Source organism: Brassica napus, unplaced genomic scaffold (assembly GCF_020379485.1).
Source record: "Brassica napus cultivar Da-Ae unplaced genomic scaffold, Da-Ae ScsIHWf_1875;HRSCAF=2516, whole genome shotgun sequence".
Classification (NCBI taxonomy): Eukaryota; Viridiplantae; Streptophyta; class Magnoliopsida; order Brassicales; family Brassicaceae; genus Brassica; species Brassica napus.
In genome coordinates this window covers 4,709-26,842 of record NW_026015291.1, presented here as the reverse complement: position 1 = coordinate 26,842, position 22,134 = coordinate 4,709, and the positions used below count along the sequence as shown (strand labels likewise).

At 31.2% G+C, this 22,134-nt stretch overlaps 2 protein-coding genes across 3 annotated transcripts; one reads left to right on the top strand and one right to left on the bottom strand.

The window, feature by feature from the left end:
- Positions 1-10,887: 10,887 nt before the first annotated feature.
- LOC106391799 (zinc finger CCCH domain-containing protein 34) lies at positions 10,888-13,187 on the top strand. 2 transcript variants are annotated; one of them, XM_013832511.3, is made up of 8 exons: positions 10,888-10,906; positions 11,004-11,245; positions 11,327-11,472; positions 11,538-11,594; positions 11,704-11,823; positions 11,900-12,193; positions 12,269-12,571; positions 12,641-13,187. In XM_013832511.3, exons 2-8 carry the CDS (start codon positions 11,167-11,169, stop codon positions 12,938-12,940), a joined length of 1,299 nt encoding a protein of 432 aa, XP_013687965.2. In that variant the 5' UTR covers positions 10,888-10,906; positions 11,004-11,166; the 3' UTR covers positions 12,941-13,187. The 2 variants fall into 2 exon arrangements, with proteins under 2 accessions (XP_013687965.2, XP_022557884.1); XM_022702163.2 differs by lacking the exon at positions 10,888-10,906 and having other exon boundaries at positions 10,967-11,245; positions 12,641-12,698; positions 12,798-13,187.
- LOC106391790 (ISWI chromatin-remodeling complex ATPase CHR11-like) lies at positions 12,915-16,585 on the bottom strand. The gene is made up of 17 exons (XM_048772794.1): positions 16,435-16,585; positions 16,281-16,354; positions 15,960-16,180; positions 15,800-15,887; positions 15,629-15,722; positions 15,363-15,551; positions 15,246-15,280; positions 15,052-15,128; positions 14,864-14,953; positions 14,693-14,762; positions 14,543-14,597; positions 14,400-14,455; positions 14,152-14,317; positions 13,900-14,078; positions 13,603-13,818; positions 13,421-13,517; positions 12,915-13,196 (listed from the first exon to the last, which is right to left on the bottom strand). The coding sequence occupies exons 1-16, from the start codon at positions 16,583-16,585 to the stop codon at positions 13,434-13,436; spliced, it is 1,845 nt and encodes a 614-aa protein (XP_048628751.1). The 3' UTR covers positions 12,915-13,196; positions 13,421-13,433.
- Positions 16,586-22,134: the final 5,549 nt, after the last annotated feature.

Here is a 22,134-nt window from a genome sequence, read left to right as displayed (position 1 = left end):
AAAGATGCTAATTTACCATGAAAAAGAGTTTAGCATACATTAATACAAATGTAGAATATGGTAGAAATTTTAAAACAACACTAAAGATTATAGACTTCAGTATCTAAAATATTTACCAAAAACTCAATATTTTTGTAGGGGTTAGCCTATAGATTTTGAGAAAATTTCAAAAAATATGACAATATTATTTTAATGCCTAGTTGCATCCTGCACTAACACATGATGATGTTCAAAGAGGTTTGGAGCCTTTGTCGTGTCCGTTTATCAAGAAAATAATAACTTTATAGTGGTTATTCCATCGATTTAGGAAGTATTATGAAGTTTTACTAAATTAATTGATAAAAACCATTGAACGATGCTAATTTACCATGAAAAAGAGTTTAGCATACATTAATACAAATGTAGAATATGGCAGAAATTTTAAAACAACACTAAAGATTATAGGCTTCAGTATCTAAAGTATTTACCAAAAACTCAATATTTTTGTAGGGGCTAGCCCATAGATTTTGAGAAAATTTAAAAAAATATGACAATATTGTTTTAATGCCTAGTTGCATCCTGCACTAACATATGATGATGTTCAAAGAGGTTTGGAGCCTTTGTTGTCTCCGTTTATCAAAAAAATAATATTTTTATAGTGGTTATTCCATCGATTTAGGGAGTATTATGAAGTTTTATTAAATTATTTGATAAAAACTTTTGAAAGATGCTAATTTACCATGAAAAAGAGTTTAGCATACATTAATACAAATGTAGAATATGGTAGAAATTTTAAAACAACACTAAAGATTATAGACTTCAGTATCTAAAATATTTACCAAAAACTCAATATTTTTGTAGGGGTTAACCTATAGATTTTGAGAAAATTTCAAAAAATATGACAATATTATTTTAATGCCTAGTTGCATCCTGCACTAACATATGATGATGTTCAAAAAGGTTTGGAGCCTTTGTCGTCTCCGTTTATCAAGAAAATAATAACTTTATAGTGGTTATTCCATCGATTTAGGGAGAATTATGAAGTTTTATTAAATTATTTGATAAAAACTATTGAAAGATGCTCATTTACCATGAAAAAGAGTTTAGCATACATTAATACAAATGTAGAATATGTAGAAATTTTAAAACAACACTAAAGATTATAGGATTCAGTATATAAAGTATTTACAAAAAACTCAATATAAGCCTATAGATTTTGAAAAAAATTCAAAAAATATGCAATAATGTTTTAATGCCTAGTTGCATCCTGCACTAACATATGATGATGTTCAAAGAGGCTTGGAGCCTTTGTCGTGTCCGTTTATCAAGAAAATAATAATTTTATAGTGGTTATTCCATCGATTTAGGAGGTATTATGATGTTTTACGAAATTAATTGATAAAAACCATTGAACGATGCTAATTTACCATGAAAAAGAGTTTAGCATACATTAATACAAATGTAGAATATGGTAGAAATTTTAAAACAACACTAAAGATTATAGGCTTCAGTATATAAAGTATTTACCAAAAACTCAATATTTTTGTAGGGGTTAGCCCATAAATTTTGAGAAAATTTCAAAAAATATGACAATATTGTTTTAATGTCTAGTTGCATCATGCACAAGCATATGATGATGTTCAAAGTGGTTTGGAGCCTTTGTGCTCTCCGTTTATCAATAAAATAATAATTTTATAGTGGTTATTCCATCGATTTAGGAGGTATTATGAAGTTTTACTAAATTAATTGATAAAAACCATTGAACGATGCTCATTTACCATGAAAAAGAGTTTAGCATACATTAATACAAATATAGAATATGGTAGAAATTTTAAAACAACACTAAAGATTATAGGCTTCAGTATATAAAGTATTTACCAAAAACTCAATATTTTTGTAGGGGTTAGCCCATAGATTTTGAGAAATTTCAAAAAATATGACAATATTGTTTTAGTGTCTAGTTGCATCCTGCACTAACATATGATGATGTTCAAAGAGGTTTCGAGCCTTTGCCGTCTCCGTTTATCAAGAAAATAATAACTTTATAGTGGTTATTCCATCGATTTAGGGAGTATTATGAAGTTTTATTAAATTATTTGATAAAAACTATTGAAAGATGCTAATTTACCATGAAAAAGAGTTTAGCATACATTAATACAAATGTAGAATATGGTGGAAATTTTAAAACAACACTAAAGATTATAGGCTTCAGTATATAAAGTATTTACCAAAAACTCAATATTTTTGTAGGGGTTAGCCCATAGATTTTGAGAAAATTTCAAAAAATATGACAATATTGTTTTAATGCCTAGTTGCATCCTGCACTAATATATGATGATGTTCAAAGAGGTTTGGAGCCTTTGTGCTCTCCGTTTATCAAGAAAATAATAATTTTATATTGGTTATTCCATCGATTTAGGAGGTATAATAAAATTTTACTAAATTAATTGATAAAAACAATTGAACGATGCTCATTTACCATGAAAAAGAGTTTAGCATACATTAATACAAATGTAGAATATGGTATAAATTTTAAAACAACACTAAAGATTATAGGCTTCAGTATATGAAGAATTTACCAAAAACTCAATATTATTGTAGGGGTTAGCCCATAGATTTTGAGAAAATTTCAAAAAATATGACAATATTGTTTTAATGCCTAGTTGCATCCTACACTAACATATGATGATGTTCAAAGAGGTTTGGAGCCTTTGTCGTGTCCGTTTATCAAGAAAATAATAACTTCATATTGGTTATTCCATCGATTTAGGGGGTATTATGAAGTTTTACTAAATTAATTGATAAAAACAATTGAACGATGCTCATTTACCATGAAAAATAGTTTAGCATACATTAATACAAATGTAGAATATGGTATAAATTTTAAAACAACACTAAAGATTATAGGCTTCAGTATTTAAAGTATTTACCAAAAACTCAATATTTTTGTAGGGGTTAGCCCATAGATTTTGAGAAATTTTCAAAAAATATGAAAATATTGTTTTAATGCCTAGTTGCATCCTACACTAACATATGATGATGTTCAAAGAGGTTTGGAGCCTTTGTCGTGTCCGTTTATCAAGAAAATAATAACTTTATAGTGGTTATTCCATCGATTTAGGGAGTATTATGAAGTTTTATTAAATTATTTGATAAAAACTATTGAAAGATACTCATTTACCATGAAAAAGACACTACAAAAAAAGATGGATATTGTGACTAATTTTTGTGTCAAAATAGTTTGTCACAATATTGTGACGAATTGTTAACTAACTTGTGACCAAGTTATTACGTTACTAAATGGTAATTATTTAGTCATAATATTGTGACTTAATTTTAAGTAACAAAATAATGTCACAAATGATGACGAATTAGAGACGAACAACTTGTCATAAATATTGCTATAAATTATGCGAGCAAAATGTTATTAATTTTACAATTTCATTGTCTGTAATTGTGCCATCAACGTAACTGTTATGAAAAAGAAAAAAACTCATCATGTTTTATGACTATTTTTAGTTACAATGAAAGCACGTGAGTATTTAAAATATATCATACTCAGAAAAAAAATTCTCTTAATTTCAAAATTAAGCCATTATCTCTATCTTTAACATAAAAACATGATTTTCTCTGAAATAATGACCAAAAACTCAATTCTAAACATGCATATAACTTATATAAAATCAGATTTGAAAATTCATATAAGAAATTAAATGTTGACAAGAAAATATAATTCATATAAAAAGTTCATATTTAAACTACAGATTTTCATTGTATGCATGAACTTTTATATCCTAGCTATAAACTTAAGTACATAAGTTTGAAAATGATTCTCCAGTTGTGAATGTCGATTCTGTTCAAGTAGAGACGTTAACAAATCTACATGGCCAAGCAGAGTACCTTGATGATGTGAGTGATCATAATGATAAATCTTGGATCAGATGAGGAAAATGGAAATTCAGATATTGAAGTGTCGGAACAGAGTCTGATTAAACTGGTCGTTGTTTGTGTTTTATTTTGATTCAAAGACTTATATTTCAGCATTTTATTTTGATTTAAACCCCTATTTAACTTAATATTTTTTGTTACGTTCATTCTGTTAAACAAAGATTCTTGGAAGTGATGGATTGCAACAAGGGTTATATCGTTAGTTGGACTAATGGATTGCAACGTAACTGTTATCATTTTCAAGAAAGTAGATTCTCGTATACAATCTACTTGGACATCCATTATAACTCTTCATGCTTATATACTTTGATAAGCTGTTGTTTGAGACATTGGTAGTAATTAATTACAGTCAAGGCTTTATGCTTCATAAGCTTGTTTGAGCTGTTACTTCAAGTAATGATTTTCTTTGTGTTCTAGGTTCACTAACTAATATGATTTCGTTATTTAAAATTTGATTTCTTAAAATATATATATATATATATATTATCAAATTATATTATGTTTTTAAAATAAAAACTAAAAACTAAAAAAAAAATAGTAGTTTTAAAAATTATTAAAAAAATAATTTTTTTTTAACATTGTCTTCAAACACACTAAACCCTAAACCATAAATCCTAAACCTTTGGGTAAACCTTAAACCCTTGAATAAATCCTAAATTTTAAATTAAAAACACTAAAATACTAAACCCTAAATCCTAAACCCTAAACCCTAAACTCCTGAGGGTTTTAGTATTTAGTGTTTATGATTTAGAGTTTAGGGTTTATCCAAAGATTTAGGGTTTAGGATTTAGTGTTTTGTTGAAAATGTTAAAAATAAATATTTTTTACATTCTTTTTTTTTTGTAATTACTATTATTTTTTATTTAGTTTTTACTTTTTTTTTTTTTTAAAAACATAATATAATTTGATAATATTATATTTTCTTTTTTAAAAGATATTATATTTAAAATAACGAAATTCTATTCGTTGATGAACCTGTTATTATCTATGATTTATTTAAGCTACATACTTTTCTTATTTTCATTAAGTAAATATTTTGTGTTAAATAACCACACGTCTTAAAATTAGATAGTGGGTTTCTAAATTTTATAACCAAGCCGCCTTAAATTTTGTTAGTGGAGGCATAAAATTTTCATTATACCGCTTAATGTTGCCAAAAAATTCACGAACCCATTAAAACCCCCCCAAAAGATTATCTCATCTATATATCTCTTTTATTTGTTGCCTCTCGGTCTCTTTGTCGTCTTTCTTACGTTTGGTTTGTTTCCAGTTAAAAAGGTAATTTCTACTTGATTATGGATTTGGATTTGGAGTTGAATTGCTAAAACTGTATCAAAGTTTTGTATCATGATTTTGCTAACCTTAACGTAATTGTTCGTATCCATCACCACGCTTTTGTAATAAAAACTCAGATATTATGGTCTTAGCTTTATTTTAACGCTGAGTAACTGATTTTATGTTTCTTATATAATTCTGTAATGGTTTTATAATTCATTCATCATCTTTGCTATACTCTTTCTCAGAAAAAGTTCAATTGGGATGCTTCGATCAACTATTCAGTTGAAAAAGAGTTTAAGAAATTTGTTTCCTATAGCCTCAAAGGAATGGTAAGTGTTAGAAAGAAAGGAGGAGTAAAACCTAACTGGATTTTGTCTGACTATTGGACCACTATGCAAGCTTATTGGGCAACACCGAAAGCCAAAAAAACGAGTGCTAGTGCACGTGCTTCTCGATTGTCTGATCGCAATGGTTTAGGTTCGCATCGACATAGAGCGGGTTTATGTTCCTATGCCAAAGTTCAAGATGTGATGGTAAGGTTTATATTTCCATTCTTAGTTTCTGATCACTTGTATTATTTCTTTTCTAATTTTGTAATTGTTTTTGTTCTCATGTGCTTTTGTTTTTGTTCTCATGTTTTTTCATTTTGACAATGGTGAGACTGACTATCAGTACATCTTGTAGTATTTATTTATTGTAGTTACAGTTATTGTAGTGCTTTTGTTTTTGTTCTCATGTTTGTCATTTCTATTAGGCTGTTGGAATGTCTAAACAGGGACGTGTCTTTGGACTTGGAGCATTACACAATAAAGTTTTACCAGCTTGTGATGTTTCGTGGAATGCACGCGAAGCTTCTGAAGAAGTTGAAATGTTAACACAAAGATTGCAAGAGGTGGAATCAGAACTAAAACAGAGCTGTGAAGAGAATCTGCAGTTTCAGAAGAGACTTGAGAATATGGAGACTCTTGTTCAGTCTATCACAAATCTAAGTGTCTAGACTTGGATCCACCACCAGAAATTTCCACTTTCCATGAAGCTTACGTTCACCCCATGTTTTTAATATTTTTTATTATGTATTTTGTTAAGACTATTTCATGTGATTATCTTTGTGAACCTATCATTGTTATTTGATTTTGATGTTAAGTTTTTTTTTGGTATATTAATGGTAACGTTTTTAATGTTTCATCGTATATTATATATAATATTTATATATTTAAAACTGATGTTGTAACTACAATATGTGACTAATTTGCCATTTTTTTTTCACTCTGTTAGTCATGATATGTTACAAGATTAGTAACAATAAAACGTCACAAATTAAAGGATTTTGTGACAATTTCATTACCATCTTTCGGTAGCTAACTGTGACGAATATGCGACATCATTTTGGTCAGAATATGTAACTAATGGGTAACACATATTTGGTAACAACTTGTGACGAATTTGTGGTTTAACTTTGGTCATAATTTGTAACGTATTTATGACAATTTAATTAGTAACAAATTGTGTCGTTTTTGTGACTTTGACATTTTGTCACAATTGGTGACAAATTTGTTACTGTGGTTAATGGTCACTAAAATTGTGACGATTTTGACACGTAAACTGAATTGTGACCATTTTATTGTGACTTTTTATAATTTGTCACAAATCGGTCACAATAGAAAATTTGTGACGAAAAAAGAATATATTGTGACAAATATTGTGGTAGCAATATTCATATTTTCTTGTAGTGAGAGTTTAGCATACATTAATGCAAATGTAGAATATGTAGAAATTTTAAAACAACACTAAAGATTATAGGATTCAGTATATAAAGTATTTACCAAAAACTGAATATTAGCCTATAGATTTTGAAAAAAATTCAAAAAATATGACAATAATGTTTTAATGCGTAGTTGCATCCTGCACTAACATATGATGATGTTCAAAGAGGTTTGGAGCCTTTGTCGTCTCCGTTTATCAAGAAAATAATAATTTTATAATGGTTATTCCATCGATTTAGGAGGTATTATGAAGTTTTACTAAATTAATTGATAAAAACCATTGAACGATGCTAATTTACCTTGAAAAAGAGTTTAGCATACATTAATACAAATGTAGAATATGGTAGAAATTTTAAAACAACACTAAAGATTATAGGCTTCAGTATATAAAGTATTTACCAAAAACTCAATATTTTTGTAGGGGTTAGCCCATAAATTTTGAGAAAATTTCAAAAAATATGACAATATTGTTTTAATGCCTAGTTGCATCCTGCACTAACATATGATGATGTTCAAAGTGGTTTGGAGCCTTTGTGCTCTCTGTTTATCAAGAAAATAATAATTTTATAGTGGTTATTCCATCGATTTAGGAGGTATTATGAAGTTTTACTAAATTAATTGATAAAAACCATTGAACGATGCTCATTTACCATGAAAAAGAGTTTAGCATACATTAATACAAGTGTAGAATATTGTAGAAATTTTAAAACAACACTAAAGATTATAGGCTTCAGTATATAAAATATTTACCAAAAACTCAATATTTTTGTAGGGGTTAGCCCATAGATTTTGAGAAAATTTCAAAAAATATGACAATATTGTTTTAGTGTCTAGTTGCATCCTGCACTAACATATGATGATGTTCAAAGAGGTTTGGAGCCTTTGTCGTCTCCGTTTATCAAGAAAATAATAACTTTATAGTGGTTATTCCATCGATTTAGGGAGTATTATGAAGTTTTATTAAATTATTTGATAAAAACTATTGAAAGATGCTCATTTACCATGAAAAAGAGTTTAGCATACATTAATACAAATGTAGAATATGGTGGAAATTTTAAAACAACACTAAAGATTATAGGATTCAGTATATAAAGTATTTACCAAAAACTCAATATATTTGTAGGGGTTATAGCCCATAGATTTTGAGAAAATTTCAAAAAATATGACAATATTGTTCTAATGCCTAGTTGCATCCTGCACTAACATATGATGGTGTTCAAAGAGGTTTGGAGCCTTTGTGCTCTCCGTTTATCAAGAAAATAATAACTTTATAGTGGTTATTTTTTCGATTTAGGGAATATTATGAAGTTTTATTAAATTATTTGATAAAAACTATTGAAAGATGCTCATTTACCATGAAAAAGAGTTTAGCATACATTAATACAAATGTAGAATATGTTGGAAATTTTAAAACAACACTAAAGATTACAGGATTCAGTATATAAAGTATTTACCAAAAACTGAATATATTTGTAGGGGTTATAGCCCATAGATTTTGAGAAAATTTCAAAAAATATGACAATATTGTTTTAATGCCTAGTTGCATCCTGCACTAACATATGATGATGTTCAAAGAGGTTTGGAGCCTTTGTGTTCTCCGTTTATCAAGAAAATAATAATTTTATATTGGTTATTCCATCGATTTAGGATGTATAATAAAGTTTTACTGAATTAATTAATTGATATATGTAGAAAATTAATCAACCTTGAGACCACTAAAATCACTTTGCAAAAGGAGTTTAAAGAGATAACAGTAATAAATTTATGTAATATTTTACCAAAAAAAAGTTATGTAATAAAACAAAATAGTAAAAGGTTTGAGGCAGGAAAACATTTTACTGGGGTCAATTTGATAACTTGTATATTTGAAATGGGTCAACAAACCAATTATATCATATTTTCTATAGAAAATACAAGTAATTTTTTTTTAACAGGAATCCACATGGGGCACTTGACCACCGTGGTATAACGGTAGTTCCGCCACCGGGTTTGACTCGGACAGGTATGAGCCACATATGGCTAGGTTCCTAGTTCGAAGATTGTATTATTCCCCAAAGGTTCATTTGGATCATAACATCTCTCCTTTCTTCATCTACCAAATGTCGGCTAGCAAATACCTATTAAATTTTGACTCTCATAATTTTATAATGTGAATATTACTACTCTCTCTCTCTTTCAAAATAGTTGATGTTTTGGATGAAGACACAAGAATTAAGACATACACATTTTTTTAAATAGTGAAACTAAAAATATTAAATAAATATAATCCAGCCAATCATCAAAAATATTATAAAACATTATTGGTCACACAGTTTTCAATGAACTTTAAACTAATTAAAAAATATCAAACATCATGTATTTTGAAACATCAATAACTCTTCAAAACATCATCTATTATGAAACGGAGGGAGTATTAAGTATTAACTATAATATTGGGCTAGGTTCATTGTCTTCTTTGTTGCATAACATTTTGATTGTATAATATTTGAAAATTATGCAAGTACTTTTTGTAATTTTAGCAACTCTACAAGTACTTAGGTATTTTGGATGACACGTGCGCTACTATTCCAAAACAAATATGGTTTGTGTGAATCACATCTTCACTTTGTTCCTTGTTTTTATTATCAACATTCATTTATTCACAAACAATATGAATCACACAAAAGGATTATTCAGAAAAAGTTGAGCCAGATGATGAATGAACATTGTTATTCCTAGGTTTTAGAATACTAGTCAATGTGTCTGCGAGATTCAACTGTAGGTCATGATATATTAAGAACCTTGAAAAGCTTCTTTAAAACCATACAAATATATAATAGATCAACTTTTTAAACAAATTAAACAACTATGAACTATATTTTGAAAGAAAATAACTAGACAAACCACATACTAGAAAGAAAAAGCAGGTGTTAACCTTTTCGATCAGTCAAATTATAACTAAACGAACTAAATTCGACTCTACTTGGTTTTCGTTATTCAAATTAACTCTCAATGAATGAGGGAACGAAATCATAACTACTTTTAATTTGAATTTTATGCAGAGAATGGGCTTCTTCACCTACTACACTCAATTACTCAATGAGCCCTCGGGTTCGTTTGGTCAGCAAGATCAATGGACAATGACTTTGGAATAGATCTAGAGCGTTGGTGAACAGCTTAATGCTTTTGATTGCCGTTCGATTGGTCGTTTGATGACCAAACCTATTCGACTTCCGTAAGTGATGTAAGCAAAGTCACGGTTTAATTGCTTGCAAATAAACTTCGTGAATTATAGCAATTAAACTTCTTGATATATAATTCACGCAAAATAATGTTTTCAAATTTTCGTAAAATAATTCTAACTCTAACTGGCGACTCTGATATAGTTGAAATTGCGTTGGCATTATTCACCAAATATAGCAACTGTCGACCCAATCACTAGTGGTGTAAGAAAGTTGCAGTTTCCTGAAATATATATACTTTCATAAAATTAAACTAGAAACAAACTTGGCCATACAGAAACTTTCTACAATCTAGTACAGTATTTTTATAAAACACTAAAATCTAATCAGCGTCCTTTTCTTATACTTTAATGTACGAATAAACAACAAACAAAATAAGTCAAGATCCGTAGACTTAAATTATTTAAAGTACGATCCAATATGTAGCTTAGTGATACTGATTGGAGATAAGCTTTTCTATAAATATTTAACCTGAGTTTTAGCTTTATAATACTAAAATTCTTTTAACTAACAAATATTCTGTTTTTTACTTAAATTTTTAAAAGATATTTTTTTTAATATTTTACTAAATGTTAAAAAGACAAGAGACGAAATAAATAAATAACTAATGTAAAGAGAAGTCATGACTAATGCTATGCTATGTTTGGCGCGTATGTTAACCACCACCGGCAAAACACCCACGAAAGATGCGAGCACGCATAAAGAAAGATCAAAAAGGTCAAAAAAACTTTTATAATTATATTAAAAATTGAAGCCGAAAAATTATATTAAAAAGAAAATTAATTTACTTTCGTAGTTCTGTTTCTTCTTGTAGCTTTGAAGCTTAGAGAGATCAAGCGAGTGAGAGTAGTGTAGAAGCAAACCCCCACGATCTGCCCAGTCTTCTTCGATCGGAGCTTTCAGACATTCCGACAAAAGCCAAAAAGGTTTCTTCTTTTTTGTTTCTGGGAGAGTTTTGTTCTCCCTCTGTTAAGAAAATGGACCGGTACGGTCGCGCCGGTGAAGAAGGGTCGCGATCGGATCCGTCGATTCAGTGGACCTCTCATGGAGTCGAAAGTAATGGTCTTTCGAGCATTGAGTCATTGGTGATTATCAAAGGGTTCTGTTTTGAAAAATGCGTGTTTTTTTTTTGGGTAGCTTCGATGGGGCGGTTAGCGTTAGGAGGAGGAGGAGAATCGTACCCGGAGCGATCCGATGAGCCTGATTGTATTTATTACTTGCGAACCGGTGTTTGCGGGTACGGGTCAAGGTGTCGGTTTAATCACCCGCGCAATCGTGGAGCGGTAATAAAGTTTCCTAATTTTGATTCTTAGGTTTCAGATCAGTGAGCTATTGAATTGGTGTTTAGGTTATTGGAGGAGGAGATGGAGGTTTACCGGAGAGGATGGGACATCCGGTTTGTCAGGTTTTGTAATTAATCAATCTCTGTTTCAGTTTGTTCTGTCTTTGTTTTTAATAGAAAGGTGTGAGCTTTAGATTTGTTTTTTTTTTTTTTGTCTTTTGTTGTTGCTCAGCATTTTATGAGAACGGGGACATGTCAGTTCGGTGCTTCTTGCAAGTATCATCATCCTAGGCAAGGAGGTGGTTCGGTTGCGCCTGTCTCGTTAAGTTATTTGGGATATCCATTACGCCAGGTTTGTGTTCTTTCATCTCTCCATCCACATATTGTATTGTATCTTCTCTTACAAGCTATTTTGTAATTGATTACAGGGAGAGAAAGAGTGCTCTTATTACATGAGAACCGGTCAGTGTAAATTTGGTTTGACCTGTAGATTCAACCATCCCGTCCCACTACAACCTCAACAGCAGCAGCCGCAACCGCAGCTACAGACTATATATCCAACACTTCAGTCTCAACCAATGCCTTCGTCTCAACAGTATGGTTTAGTTTTGTCAAGACCTTCTCTTCTACCTGCTTCTTATCTTCCAAGTCCTTACGGTGGTCCTCCTCCAATGGTTATGCCTCCTGGAATGGTTACATATCCTAGTTGGAACCCTTACCAGGTATTCTAGCTTTTTAAGATTATTTCATTTATTACCTTTATGTTTGGCTAAATAAATCAATTTATTTGGTATTAGGCTTCTTTAACAGCAATGCCTTCACCTGGAACACAACCATCGAGTTCTGTTTATGGTATCGCGCCTTTATCTCCTTCAGGGCCTGCTTATACAGGAACGTACCAATCTGGTGGACCTTCCTTGACTACATCAACAGAACAATCTTTTCCTCAGCGTCCTGATCAACCTGAGTGTCAATACTTCATGAGAACCGGTGACTGTAAGTTCGGATCTTCGTGTAGATACCATCATCCTCCTCTAGATGCAGTTCTTCAACCTAAAACTGGTGTTCTCCTCAACTCCATTGGCCTTCCACTACGCCCCGTAAGTCTTTTACAAAAATATGATCATCTTTTTTGGTAGACAACATTCTCAATACATGTTTTGACACAGGGCGTAGCGCAGTGCACTCACTTTGCGCAACATGGAATCTGCAAGTTTGGACCGGCGTGTAAGTTTAATCACTCTATGAGTTCTTCACTTAGCTACAGCCCATCTGCTTCATCTCTAACCAATATGCCTGTGGCTCCATACCCAATTGGATCATCAGCTCCGATAAGTTCGAGCAATGAACCCACCACAGAGGCTGTGACTGCTGTAGTTTCTTCTCCCATGGTTAGTGGCTTGAGCCAACAAGAGGCAGCTGGAACCAGTTGCGACTCCGCTATAGAAGCTAAGGCTTCTTCAAGTTAAAATAGAAACAAGAGAGGAAAACATCCTCTGATTCTTCATGAACTAAAACAACATTAAGAAAAGAGAAAAGAAGATTATTTTTTGGGGTCTGAGATTTGATAGAAGCAGAGAGACCAAACCAAAGCTTCTGTCATTTACCATTTGTCCATATATTAATAGATTCTCTCTCTCATACGGCCATATCTCTTGTTTTTTTTCTGTCCTTGTAAACAACGGTTACTGCTAATAAATGGCCTTATTCACGTGACTTCGATTCCTGAAGCATATAATGTCCTTGTAAGTTTATCTTATTTAAATCTGGTTTGGTGAATGTTGTCTTGGTTTAACTTGGATTTTGATGAAATGAATTATATATTAACTTATATAATTTATTTCATCAAAATCCAAGTTAAACCAAACAAAATTCACCAAACCAGATTTAAATTTACCTACAATGTATAAGATAAACTTAGATTTTTATACAACAACAAAAAGCTTAACTGAGCTCAGATAATCATCTCAGATGCTTCCGCTTCTTCAACGATGAAGGACTCTCACTTTGTTGCCTTCCTAAAGGTCGCTTTGATGGTGTTGCACTCTTCAAAGATTTAAACATAAAGTAATAAGCATCCAGAGGAATCTAAACAAAAGACAACAACTATATATATGTTACATTGTTTTACCTTTGCGAGCTTCTTCTCTTTACGGGCTTGCCTCTCTCTCTCATCAAACTCTTGGTTCTCCTTTTCAATCAGTCGAATCAGAGTGTCGCATCTTCTAGCGAGTTCCTGACTCGTGCGAGATTTCACAAACCAGTCAAACCTGAACAGAGGTGAAGTTCTGAATGCTGCCTTTAGCTCGTCCCAGTTCCCATACCCAAGTTTGTTGACCATGCAGATCTGTTCAAACCCAACAATTAAACTTTCATAATAGTAATAGTGAAACAAAACAGTGAGAGGGAATGAAGAAAAGACACAGACCATGAAACGATCGCACTCCTCATTGTACAGCTTCCCTTTGTTCTGACCGTATTGAATCTTGAGTTCCAGCCAAGGGTTTCTGTAGCGGTCCAGTTTCTTCCCTATGGCTTTCATGATTTCATCTTTCCTGGAGATTCTTGCCTCTCCCCTCTCAATGTTCTTAAGGATCCTGTCGTAGTCTGCAGGTTCAGAAAGGAAATGTGAGCATAAGCTCCTTCTTGAGGTAGCATCTAAAGGTGTTGTGTTACATACCGTTCAGCTCCTTGTATCGCTCTTTGAATACTTGGGCGTATCTTTCAACTTCTTCCTCTGTTTTACCTTCCATCTCGGAGGCAATGCTTTTGATATCGTTGCGGCCATACTTCTCACACGCCCTGAGAAAACTATTGAAGTCTCTTCTGCTCCATGTTGAGAAACCCTGGAGATTAACAATTAAATAAATAAAAGCCCAACGAATCAAAATGTCTAAGACAACCTTTAACATAAAACGTTCACTTTACCTCCTCCAATAAACTCTCCTTTTCTTCTACTTCTTCAGCGGTTAAGGGATCTCCACCTTCAAACAGAAATGTCTCAATCAGTAATGAGTTCGCTGGAAATAAATGTTAGCAAAGTGGGCACAAACTGAGAAACGGAGCTTGACCTTCTGGTTCTTCTACATCAACTGTGTCTTTCAGCTGATTTTTCTGATGTGTTTGCTGAAACCAAACGGAAGAAAGATGATTTTACTAGTTGAGAACTCGCTCCGAAGCACAACAAACCAGTGAGAAGTATTTCATTTAAAGGGCCCTACCATGAGATAGCGTACTTCCTTTTCATACAACTCGGTCAATCTCTGAGTGTTAAAGAACTGGAAATCGTGCCTGAGTGATGGACAAGCAATTAGATTTCTAGGGTAAAAATAACAGCTAGACAGGGGAAAGGCAGTTCACAGATGCAGAGTAGTGTTTATTGAGGTACTTACAACTGGGGCATGCGCGGAATTCTAGGCTCTTTAGGTTTAGCTGGAGCACCTTGTCGCAATGTTTGCTTAAAGTATTCAGATTCAGAGTAGCTGAAGATACAGTAGATAAACTTTTCGGTTAGATAAAGTATATGAAGACAGATAAAATAGGACTGGACATTGTATAGGCAAAAAAAAAGAACATTTACTTGCGCTTTCTCTCCCGCTTTGGTGGATCATTCCAGTTGTCGCTCACAATCTTTTTAAAATCAAGCTTGTTCTCATCCTACAAAACATATTTGTAAGAAACAGTAAATGTAATTTTCGGTAATGCAGATCATAAGTCATAACAAGGGTATCATATGAAAGCATAAACTCTGAAAATATATATATAGAGGGTTACCTTTTCGTCATCATCAAAATCATAGAAGTCAGCACCTGTGACAAATAAGACGATTGATTATCCAAATATTACACTAGTAACACAACATAATGGGAAAAAGATCTATAACACCCTTACTGTCATCCATTTTAAACTGTATAGCATCTTCTGTAAATTTCTTCATCTTGGCATCAAGTTCAGCTGTAGCCTCCTCTCCTTTCGCAATGATTCTATCGATATCCTCGTCTGTGATTGTGCTATCTTTAGAGCTGAACACCATCTCAGCACCATATCTTACCATTTGAAGCAACTCATCCTTATTGACAGCTGCATATAGTAATTAAAAAATTAATAATGTTAGAGATGAATCACTGCATTTTGCAAAATCGTTATAGCAAAGTTACTTTTCTGCTCTGCCAGTCGTCCTTGTTGAATAACCAGAGCATCAAGCGCCAACTTCTTGTACGCTCTCTCAATTACTTTCTCCTCAATAGCAGACTGAAAACAACTATTACGTAATTAATCCAAACAGTCATAGTTTGTTCTTACTTGACACACAAGAAGAGAATATCAACCTCAGTGCAGAATCGAAACACTTGAACTTCTTTCTTTTGACCGATCCTATGGGCACGATCCTGGGCTTGCAAGTCGACTTGCGGGTTCCTACCAAAATCCACCAGACTCGTCAAAACTGAAAAGACACTCAAAAACTACAATGGACAAGATAAGACTTACCAGTCACTATCATAAAGAATCACAACATCTGCAGTAGCAAGATTGATACCAAGCCCTCCTGCTCTAGTAGATAACAAGAAAACAAATTTCTCGCTTCCTGGCTTGTTGTAGGCTTCTATGGAGGCGTCTCGTTCATCACCACCAGTGTTTCCATCGATTCGGCAATATAGATAACCACGATACATTAAATAATCCTCAAGAATATCCAAAAGTCTTGTCATCTGATACAATTTAACAACAAAAAAGAACAACGCTCAGACTTCAAATAAAGAAAGGAAACAGAGAAGATGAACCGTAAGCTGTTCTGTACCAGGCGTTTACCTGAGAAAATATAAGAACCCTCGAATCACGTTCCTTCAACTTAGGAAGCAATTTATCCAAGAGAACCATCTTACCTGAAAACAAAAATATAAAGATGGTTCACAAAAACATGTACACATACATCTGAAGGATATAGTTTGAACGCTAGTCTTACCAGCATTTGTTATGAGGTGATCTCCTGTGGTATATGGTGGGCCAGGCTCTGCACCCTGGAAGAGATAAGGGTGATTACAGCATTTACGCAGTTGCATTGCAATGTTTAGCAGACGTTTGCGTTCTCCACCAGCATTAACTGCTGCATACATTAATATAAATATAGAATATGATAGAAATTTTAAAACAACACTAAAGATCATTGGCTTCAGTATATAAAGTATTTACCAAAAACTCAATATTTTTGTAGGAGTGCCCATAGATTTTGAGAAAATTTCAAAAAATATGATAATATTGCTTTAATGCCTAGTTGCATCCTGCACTAACATATGATGATGTTCAAAGAGGTTTGGAGCCTTTGCGCTCTACGTTTATCAAGAAAATAATAATTTTATAGTGGTTATTCCATCAATTTTGGGGTATTATGAAGTTTTACAAAATTAATTGATAAAAACAATTGAACGATGCTCATTTACCATGAAAAATAGTTTAGCATACATTAATACAAATGTAGAATATAGTAGAAATTTAAAAACAACACTAAAGATTATAGGCTTCAGTATATAAAGTATTTACCAAAAACTCAATATTTTTGTAGGGGTTAAGCCCATAGATTTTGAGAAAATTTCAAAAATATGACAATATTGTTTTAATGCCTAGTTACATCCTTCACTAACATATGATGATGTTCAAAGAGGTTTGGAGCCCTTGTGCTCTCCGTTTATCAAGAAAATAATAATTTTATAGTGGTTATTCCATCGATTTAGGGGGTATTATGAAGTTTTACTAAATTAATTGATAAAAACAATTGAACGATGCTCATTTACCATGAAAAATAGTTTAGCATACATTAATACAAATATAGAATATGATAGAAATTTTAAAACAACACTAAAGATTATTGGCTTCAGTATATAAAGTATTTATCAAAAACTCAATATTTTTGTAGGGGTTAGCCCATAGATTTTGAGAAAATTTAAAAAAATATGACAATATTGCTTTAATGCCTAGTTGCATCCTGCACTAACATATGATGATGTTCAAAGAGGTTTGGAGCCTTTGTGCTCTCCGTTTATCAAGAAAATAATAATTTTATAGTGGTTATTCCATCAATTTCGGGGTTATTATGAAGTTTTACAAAATTAATTGATAAAAACAATTGAACGATGCTCATTTACCATGAAAAATAGTTTAGCATACATTAATACAAGTGTAGAATATGGTAGAAATTTTAAAACAAGACTAAAGATTATAGGCTTCAGTATATAAAGTATTTACCAAAAACTCAATATTTTTGTAGGGGTTAGCCCATAGATATTGAGAAAATTTCAAAAAATATGAAAATATTGCTTTAATGCCTAGTTACATCCTGCACTAACATATGATGATGTTCAAAGAGGTTTGGAGCTTTTGTGCTCTCCGTTTATCAAGAAAATAATAATTTTATAGCGGTTATTCCATCGATTTAGGGGGTATTATGAAGTTTTACTAAATTAATTGATAAAAACAATTGAACGATGCTCATTACCATGAAAAAGAGTTTAGCATACATTAATAAAAATGTAGAATATGGTAAAAATTTTAAAACAACACTAAAGATTATAGGCTTCAGTATATAAAGTATTTATCAAAAACTCAATATTTTTGTAGGGGTTAGCCCATAGATTTTGAGAAAATTTCAAAAAATATGACAATATTGCTTTAATGCCTAGTTGCATCCTGCACTAACATATGATGATGTTCAAAGAGGTTTGGAGCCTTTGTGCTCTCCGTTTATCAAGAAAATAATAATTTTATAGTGGTTATTCCATCAATTTCGGGGGTATTATGAAGTTTTACAAAATTAATTGATAAAAACAATTGAACGATGCTCATTTACCATGAAAAATAGTTTAGCATACATTAATACAAATGTAGAATATGGTAGAAATTTTAAAACAACACTAAAGATTATAGGCTTCAGTATATAAAGTATTTACCAAAAACTCAATATTTTTGTAGGGGTTAGCCCTTAGATTTTGAGAAAATTTCAAAAAATATGACAATATTGCTTTAATGCCTAGTTACATCCTGCACTAACATATGATGATGTTCAAAGAGGTTTGGAGCCTTTGTGCTCTCCGTTTATCAAGAAAATAATAATTTTATAGTGGTTATTCCATCGATTTAGGGGGTATTATGAAGTTTTACTAAATTAATTGATAAAAACAATTGAACGATGCTCATTTACCATGAAAAATAGTTTAGAATACATTAATACAAATATAGAATATGATAGAAATTTTAAAACAACACTAAAGATTATTGGCTTCAGTATATAAAGTATTTACCAAAAACTCAATATTTTTGTAGGGGTTAGCCCTTAGATTTTGAGAAAATTTCAAAAAATATGACAATATTGCTTTAATGCCTAGTTACATCCTGCACTAACATATGATGATGTTCAAAGAGGTTTGGAGCCTTTGTGCTCTCCGTTTATCAAGAAAATAATAATTTTATAGTGGTTATTCCATCGATTAGGGGGTATTATGAAGTTTTACTAAATTAATTGATAAAAACAATTGAGCGATGCTCATTTACCATGAAAAATAGTTTAGCATACATTAATACAAATATAGAATATGATAGAAATTTTAAAACAACACTAAAGATTATTGGCTTCAGTATATAAAGTATTTACCAAAAACTCAATATTTTGTAGGGGTTAGCCCATAGATTTTGAGAAAATTTCAAAAAATATGACAATATTTTATTAATGTCTAGTTGCATCCTGAACTAACATATGATGATGTTCAAAGAGGTTTCGAGCCTTTGTGCTCTCCGTTTATCAAGAAAATAATATTTTATAGTGGTTATTCCATCAATTTTGGGGTAGGGGTATTATGAAGTTTTACAAAATTAATTGATAAAAACAATTGAACGATGCTCATTTACCATGAAAAAGAGTTTAGCATACATTAATACAAATATAGAATATGATAGAAATTTTAAAACAACACTAAAGATTATTGGCTTCAGTATATAAAGTATTTACAAAAACTCAATATTTTTGTAGGGGTTAGCCCATAGATTTGAGAAAATTTCAAAAAATATGACAATATTGCTTTAATGCCTAGTTGCATCCTGCACTAACATATGATGATGTTCAAAGAGGTTTGAGAGCTTTGTGCTCTCCGTTTATCAAGAAAATAATAATTTATAGTGGTTATTCCATCGATTTAGGGGGTATTATGAAGTTTTAATAAATTAATTGATTTAAAACAATTGAACGATGCTCATTTACCATGAAAAATAGTTTAGCATACATTAATACAAATATAGAATAAATAGAAATTTTAAAACAACACTAAAGATTATTGGCTTCATATATAAAGTATTTACCAAAAACTCAATATTTTGTAGGGGTTAGCCCTTAGATTTTGAGAAAATTTCAAAAAATATGAAAATATTGCTTTAATGCCTAGTTGCATCCTGCACTAACTTATGATGATGTTCAAAGAGGTTTGGAGCCTTTGTGCTCTCCGTTTATCAAGAAAATAATAATTTTATAGTGGTTATTCCATCGATTTAGGGGGTATTATGAAGTTTTACTAAATTAATTGATAAAAACAATTGAACGATGCTCATTTACCATGAAAAACAGTTTAGCATACATTAATACAAATATAGAATATGGTAGAAATTTTAAAACAACACTAAAGATTATAGGCTTCAGTATATAAAGTATTTACCAAAAACTCTCATATTTTTGTAGGGGTTAGCCCATAGATTTTGAGAAAATTTCAAAAAATATGACAATATTGCTTAATGCCTAGTTGCATCCTGCACTAACATATGATGATGTTCAAAGAGGTTTGGAGCCTTTGTGCTCTCCGTTTATCAAGAAAATAATAATTTTATAGTGGTTATTCCATCAATTTCGGGGGTATTATGAAGTTTTACAAAATTAATTAATAAAAACAATTGAACGATGCTCATTTACCATGAAAAATAGTTTAGCATACATTAATACAAATGTAGATTATGGTAGAAATTTTGAAACAACACTAAGATTATAGGCTTCAGTATATAAAGTATTTACCAAAAACTCAATATTTTTGTAGGGGTTAGCCCATAGATTTTGAGAAAATTTCAAAAAATATGACAATATTGCTTTAATGCCTAGTTACATCCTGCACTAACATATGATGATGTTAAAAGAGGTTTGGAGCCTTTGTGCTCTCCGTTTATCAAGAAATAATAATTTTATAGTGGTTATTCCATCGATTTAGGGGGTATTATGAAGTTTTACTAAATTAATTGATAAAAACAATTGAACGATGCTCATTTACCATGAAAAATAGTTTAGCATACATTAATACAAATATAGAATATGATAGAAATTTTAAAACAACACTAAAGATTATTGGCTTCAGTATATAAAGTATTTACCAAAAACTCAATATTTTTGTAGGGGTTAGCCCATAGATTTTGAGAAAATTTCAAAAAATATGATAATATTTTATTAATGTCTAGTTGCATCCTGAACTAACATATGATGATGTTCAAAGAGGTTTCGAGACTTTGTGCTCTCCGTTTATCAACAAAATAATAATTTTATAGTGGTTATTCCATCAATTTTGGGGGTATTATGAAGTTTTACAAAATTAATTGATAAAAACAATTGAACGATGCTCATTTACCATGAAAAAGAGTTTAGCATACATTAATACAAATGTAGAATATGGTAGAAATTTTAAAACAACACTAAAGATTATAGGCTTCAGTATATAAAGTATTTACCAAAAACTCAATATTTTCGTAGGGGTTAGCCTATAGATTTTGAGAAAATTTCAAAAAATATGACAATATTTTATTAATGCCTAGTTGCATCCTTCACTAACTTATGATGATGTTCAAAGAGGTTTGGAGCCTTTTTGCGCTCCGTTTATCAAGAAAATAATAATTTTATAGTGGTTATTCCATCGATTTAGGAGGTATTATGAAGTTTTACTAAATTAATTGATAAAAACAATTGAACGATGCTCATTTACCATGAAAAATAGTTTAGCATACATTAATACAAATGTAGAATATGGTAGAAATTTTAAAACAACACTAAAGATTATAGGCTTCAGTATATAAAGTATTTACCAAAAACTCAATATTTTGTTGGGGTTAGCCCATAGATTTTGAGAAAATTTCAAAAAATATGACAATATTGCTTTAATGCCTAGTTGCATCCTGAACTAACATATGATGATGTTCAAAGAGGTTTGGAGCCTTTGTGCTCTCCGTTTATCAAGAAAATAATAATTTTATAGTGGTTATTCCATCAATTTTGGGGTATTATGAAGTTTTACAAAATTAATTGATAAAAACAATTGAACGATGCTCATTTACCATGAAAAAGAGTTTAGCATACATTAATACAAATGTAGAATATGGTAGAAATTTTAAAACAACACTTAAGATTATAGGCTTCAGTATATAAAGTATTTACCAAAAACTCAATATTTTTGTAGGGGTTAGCCCATAGATTTTGAGAAAATTTCAAAAAATATGACCATATTGCATTAATGCCTAGTTACATCCTGCACTAACATATGATGATGTTCAAAGAGGTTTGGAGCCTTTGTGCTCTCCGTTTTCAAGAAAATAATAATTTTATAGTGGTTATTCCATCGATTTAGGAGGGGGTATATGAAGTTTTACTAAATTA